At 41.3% G+C, this 6,405-nt stretch overlaps 1 protein-coding gene across 1 annotated transcript in view; it reads right to left on the bottom strand.

Moving 5' to 3' along the window:
- myom3 (myomesin 3) overlaps positions 1-6,405 on the bottom strand; it is a 50,734-nt gene that overhangs the window by 5,122 nt on the left and 39,207 nt on the right. Inside the window, exons 17-24 of the mRNA XM_025061470.1 lie at positions 5,310-5,527; positions 3,355-3,481; positions 2,910-3,091; positions 2,357-2,471; positions 1,837-1,993; positions 1,028-1,134; positions 279-323; positions 32-181 (exon numbers count right to left, since the gene is read on the bottom strand). Of these exons, the coding sequence (XP_024917238.1) occupies positions 32-181; positions 279-323; positions 1,028-1,134; positions 1,837-1,993; positions 2,357-2,471; positions 2,910-3,091; positions 3,355-3,481; positions 5,310-5,527 (1,101 nt within the window). The remainder of the gene's footprint in view (positions 1-31; positions 182-278; positions 324-1,027; positions 1,135-1,836; positions 1,994-2,356; positions 2,472-2,909; positions 3,092-3,354; positions 3,482-5,309; positions 5,528-6,405) is intronic.

Raw genomic sequence — 6,405 nt, 5'->3', positions numbered from 1 at the left:
CCCGCCTACTGCCCCCCCCCGGACCAAGCACAGGAAGCTCTCACCGTTGTACTGGAGATTTCCTTGTCGTTGAGGATGAGACACAGCTCGGCGTCTTTACTCAGACTCTCGGTCTGGAGCCACAGACGGACGTCGCCTTTGTCAGAGACCTCCACGTTCCAGCCCGACTTCAGGGCGATCACTGTTCCAGTGACACATCGATGACCGGTTGTTTGTAGTTTTACTTGTTTTACTAAAGTACTCTGATCAAACCTGTCCTACATCTTTGTGGTACTCACGTGGATTCCTGACCTGCCAGCTGAGTTCTTTGAGACGTTCCAGGTCTGAAGAAAACATGAAGTACATGAAGGTTAATGATGATTTAATAATAATTGACTCATTATTAATAAATTATAATTAATATTTAAAATGTCATTATTAGCTCCCAAATCAATCACACACATATGATCTGCTCTAAATGTACTTGGTTATTGGCTAATTATATTGCCCAGTACATGGGACTCCAACCTCCGGTCTGGGGACCGGTGCCGGTCATTTTGTACCGGTCCACAGTGAAAAAATGTCCTTCAGTTTTTAGTAATTTACGTCATTAAAAAAATAGTCCAGTCGTATCCCTTTACTTTTTCAATGAAAAATAATCTGTCAGTGTTTAAAACAACAGGTCAAAGGTCATTCAGACTGTGATAATAATAAGTTGTAGTAACGGCTGACACCGGCCGACCGGTCCTTGGTACCTACGTCTCTACCTCTCCTGTCGTCCAGTCGTTGTCCGACTGTATGCTAACAGCACCAAAGGACGTAGAACCGTTTGCAGCTTTGGCAGCAGAACTAACTAATAAACTAAAAGTTGATTAACATGCACTTCGCGGGCCAGATGACCTTGTGGGGTTCTTGTCGGAACGTAATTACTTGCTTGAGAGAAAATCCTAATAGGCTTTTAAATTAAAGCTACGCTATCTCCAGCAACACCAGAGACTTTGCCAATTCCCCCCCCCCAAAAAAAGACAAACCCCAAGTCCTCGATTACCTTCAGCAGTGAAGTCGTAGCTGGACGACAGGTCCGAGTTGTCGCCGGCCTCTATGGTGTAAAGACCCAGGTCGTCCTCCGAGGCCTCAGTGAAGGTGAGGACTGACCTGAGGGACACGGCAACAACAACAACAACAACAAATGATCCAAACCAGATCAGTTTGTTCATCAGCTGAACTGAACACGTGACTCTGCAGATCTCTCCACTCTAAAGCTTTGACTAAAACGTCTTCCGGCTGAACGCACATTAAATGAATCTGTTTTATTCTGTCACAGGCTGTGAACGAGGAGAAAGTAGTAAATGTGAGCGCTGGCAGGCAAGTCGTCTTCAAGATCAGTCATGGGATGAATTTGGACCGAATCCCAGAGACGAAAAAAAAAAAAACTCAGACGACGTCAATTTACAGAATGAATAAAATTCAACAACAATCAGAGTTTACGCTTAAGAGCTGAGAAAAAAAAGTTAGTTACAGAAAATATCACATTTAATCAGACTTTTTTTAGTGCCCTAATTCCTAACACACTCCAGCCCAGTAGGTGGCAGTAATGCACCTAAACTGTTTGTAAAACTGCACAGATACGACCTCTATTAATTGAGTTAGTCCTTAATTAAAATTAATTTGAGTTGAGAAATGTGTTCAATTTAACCACATCCCACTGCTGTTAACTGGATTTTTTTTAGTTTTTTTTTTTAAATTGACATATTTGCAGGAAACATTTGTGATTCAAGGTCATTCCAGGGTCGCTGCACTCAACACTCAAACCATAAACCAAATATTTCTTCAGAGTGTGTGGCGTTCAGGTCGTACTTGTTTTTGGTGGTTTCACTTTGGGCCCTCTCTGGGTCGATGGGCTCCGTGTAGTTCTTGTTCCAGACGACGTCGTCCTGCTCTATCACCTTGTCGGCCTCGTAGCCCAGGAATATGAAGCCGTCGTCGTCCACTCCTATCTCTATGTCTTTAGTTCCTGTGGAAGAAAGAAAAGAGGCAGCGATGAGTTCTCACTCACTCAGTTGCAGTAATACAGTAGGTTATACTGCAGTAGTACACAAAGTACTTTACATTTTCCATAAAACATGTGACACCAGTAAACGTGGTTCATGGTTTAATCATGTACATCACTTTCTGTTTTTTTTTTTTTTTAGCCTACAGCGAAGTGTCCGTCCCTGTTTCCAGTCGTTCTGCTGAGTCCGAGTCTGTAGCAGTGAATTATTCATCTCTTCTCTGAATGCTGTACTAGTTCAACACGGTTTATGGAACTGGAACTTCGTCCTCACAGGACGGAGTTCTGAGTAGTATTTGTGCACGTGACACTACTCTACTTTAATACCTGGTTTGGTCTCAGCAGTGACCGGCTCTGTGGGCAGGGACGCCCGACCGACGCCGGCCTTGTTCACGGCAGACACACGGAACCTGTAGGTCTGACCAGCCTGAAGACCTGAGACCTGGAGACCACGACAGAGACCACAAAGACTGAACTTTCCTTTTCATCACATCAAAAAAAACAAAACAAAAACCCCCCCGATAGTCAAGATCTACTGCAGTGGAAAAGGCGGGAAAAGTCTGATATTCAAGCTCTACTGCAGTGGAAAAGGCGGGAAAAGAAAGTCGGACGGGGGGCAACATCTGAACTAGCTAACATATGTTTGACACTAGCATCTGGTGTTGATGTCCTAAGTAGAAGCTAGGCTAACGGTGTTAGCTTGGCAAGCTGGACCTTGCCTTGTGAAGACTGACTCTCAAAAAATAAATGCTACGTAGCGGTGCAATGCTATGTTGTTACGTGCTAATACAACGATAAAACATGCTACATGCTAATCTGTCCTTTTATCAATGAACTCTTCTGTTATGACACGGTGAAACTCTCTTCACTCCCGACTCACCTTGTAACGTGTGTCAGAAACGTCCTGGTCGTTCACCGTCCTCCACTCCTCCGACTCATCATCCTGACACATTTCCAGGATGTACCCACAGATGGCGCTCTGGCCCTCGTACAGTGGAGTCTTCCACAGCAGCACCAGGGAGTCGTTTCTCACCTCCTTGACCTGCAGGTCAAAAGGGCAACCTGAAAGAGAGAGAAGGGGCAAAGGTCACTGGAAATGTAGAAAAGTGAAACCAAAGATAAAAAAAAAACAGTTTCATCAAATTATTTCAAGTTCATTTTTGTGATGTTGGAAAGAATCACATTTAAACAAATCACAAACAAAATTTATATACGTGTATTTACAGAATACATCATTTTTTATTTGTTTTAATAGTAAAAGCCACCACATGAATTTGTTTTTATTTATTTATTTATTTATTAACCAAAGTGAGGTCAGTGTCTACCTGGTTCTGGCATCGTCCACTTCTCACACAGGAACGCGTCACTGGCCTCAGAGGGTTTTCCAACACCGGCCATATTGGCAGCAAAGACACGGAAGCGATACCAGTGACCACTGGACAGGCTACAAACCTAAAGGTCAAACCATTTTAGATTGTTGAATTGAATTTAAGAGTTCAAATTAACAGACAAAGTGAAGCAGAAACACTTTTACAAATATTAAAGCAAAACAACCAGAACAGTTGCACAGAGTGCTTTATCCAATAGAAACACTGAAAACAAAGAAGTTTGGATTAAAAAAAAAAAAAAATATATATATAATTTCTGAACAGTCCTTCTAAGAAACCAATTTCATTAAATACATTTGTCATCTTTTATTCTGTATTTGATCTGGGTCATTTGTGAATATACGTTAATATTCTAGTGAGTATTACTCGCAGTACAGCTGTGATGTGTTTTTCTACTGCTGTACTGTGAAGTATTTGATGTTCCCTGGATTCTTCGTATTTCCCATCATGACTCCCAGAGGCTGTTTCTCCGCTGCAGACTTTGAGCCCTCGTATCTTAAAGAGCGGCCTCTACAGCCTCACATGAGCATTTTATGGGGTTTTAGCGCCGCTGCTGCTGCCACAGCATTTCTGAGATTTGGTTTAGGAAGAGAGAGGATTCAGCGTTATCGATCTGGGCATCGATCCTCCCATTTACACACGTTTGAAGTTTTAGGGCCTTTTTTTTAGGTGTTATGAGATTCTGCTAAGCTGCTCGTAGCTCGACCCACGCATCAGCTGGAGGAAAACTGATTTCACAGTAATGGCAGTCGGTTTCCAGGTCCAGTCAAGGCACCTGGAGCCTGGAGCTCTGTTCCATAATCAGCGGTCAAAGCTTCAGTGTTGGGTGATTTGGAAGTTGTTTGTTCTAAAGGCAGAGTTTTATTTTGAAAGGACACTCCACACTTAAGAATAATGAACAAGAAAGTGAAGTTAGTGAACCAAACCAGGTGTGGACCGTGAACTCTTTCCTCTACCACTAGATGGCGTAGACGCAGCATTTGACAGCTATGACTTATCTGTCTCCCTGGTGATGAGCCAACAAACTAATGGCATTAAAGTGTGTTTTTTTAATGCAGTTACATTAAATCAACAATAATGAGGTCAAATAATGATCGATTAAATTCATCAAGTCTGTGGCCTTTGACAGATTTTTTTTAAAAAGGTTGTCACATTAGATGAAATTAGGTTCTTCTATCTATCAATATTGAAAGATATATTAAGAGCTAAGAAGAAATATATACTATATTTTAAATGAATGATGTAAAATTGCCTTTTTAACTAATTAGTCTATTTTATAACTGATACATCATACAACAGTTCTTAGTAATTAGTAGATTTTTAAACTCCAGATGTGTTTTCTTCTTTATGAGCTTTTTTTTTAAATGTCATAAAAAAAAAAATCTACAATAAATAATAACATCATAAAGTGACAACGGTGATTAACTCTGTGTGTTATTTTTCAGTCCTCCACAGGGGGGCAGAAATAATCACGAAATGGTCATTTGTAAGGAATTGTTGTTGTTGTCTTTGTTTTACCATTAAAAATAAAACACACCAATTTTCCGTTCTGCTCTCTGTTCAGTTGCAGCGATCTCCGGTTCTTCTAACTAAAGTCTGAGTAACCGTTTAACTTCTCCTCCTGGTCTCCATGGTCACAGCTTGTTGCCTAGTGACACATCCACGGTGCAGAGGGAAGCTTTAGACGGAGCGAGCGTCGATTAAAAGGCAGTCGTTGAAGTTGGTGAACAGGCGTCGCTGTGATTGGTCAGAGCTACGTGAATGGGAGTGATGGAGTCAAAAAGTTCTCAGACAGATGGCGTTTTATCTGAAGTTCATCACCAAGACCAGTCCACACTGACGTGTGTGTGCGTGTGTGTGTGGGTTGTGTGACGTTGGACCGCCGCACTCACCTTGAACTGCCGCTCTTTGACTGACTTGACGTTGACCTCTCTCCATGTCACCTGTTCGTCCTCCCTCTGGTCCAGGTAGTAACCAAGGATGGGGGCGCCACCTCGACTCTGCGGCGCCCTCCAACCCAACACCATCTCTGAGCCAGTGCACAGCAGCAGGGCGATGGCGGAGGGCGGAGACGGAACATCTGGAAGAACCAGGTATAAAAAAAAAATGTCTGAGGGCAAATATTTACTGCAGAAAGTTTTTTTATATTATTTATATATTATATAATAATAATAATTATTATTATTACTTAATTTCCAATTCTGATTTAGGTAATATTTATTTATTTATCTGTACAAAACACTGGATGAGATTAGTTAAATGAGATGCAATGCCGCCATCTAGTGACTTTAACTTAAATACACAGCCGTTTATCCCCAAAACTATTTTTCATTTGGCGAAACCCAAGCATTGCATTATCGGGTTTTCATTATCAGAGGAAAAACCGATAACGATTTTCACAGATACTTCGTAATATGCTAATATCAGGCCGATGATATCGGACATCACGTGCAGTTAAAAGGCAGAACTGGTAGAGAATCCAGATATGAAATCGATTTTTCAAAATAAAACATCTCCTGATAAAATACAAGTCTTTTCTTCCTGAGACTCTGAAGGAAAGTGTCACTGGTAAAAACGGTGACTGATTCAGTGGCTAAGGTACTTTATGATTTAATTAAAACATGTGCTGGTGTGATTGATGAGTTCTGTCTGATTGGACCGCCGGACCATAAATACTGAACGTATAAAACTGGGACCTGGCTGCAGTATAAATGAGCTACTCTGACTCACATCTGTATGTGTACTGCAGGAGTGAAGGGCTGGTTCTCAAACTGTGGTTTTCTTACCACTAGTGGTTCTCAGGAAATTGAATTAAAAGAAAAAACAAACAAATGATGGAAAATTACAATACAATTAAGGTTTAAAAAAAAAAAAATTACAGTCTCTGAACTGTAACTGTCACAACGAGAGGTGATAATAAAAGATGTAGTGAAATCAAAGTAAAATAAAAAAGGTGGTACACAGCGTGTACTCTCAGAGGTGGTACAC

This window comes from Cynoglossus semilaevis, chromosome 13 (genome assembly GCF_000523025.1).
Source record: "Cynoglossus semilaevis isolate Cse_v1.0 chromosome 13, Cse_v1.0, whole genome shotgun sequence".
Classification (NCBI taxonomy): Eukaryota; Metazoa; Chordata; class Actinopteri; order Pleuronectiformes; family Cynoglossidae; genus Cynoglossus; species Cynoglossus semilaevis.
This window is presented reverse-complemented; position numbering and strand designations above follow the sequence as displayed.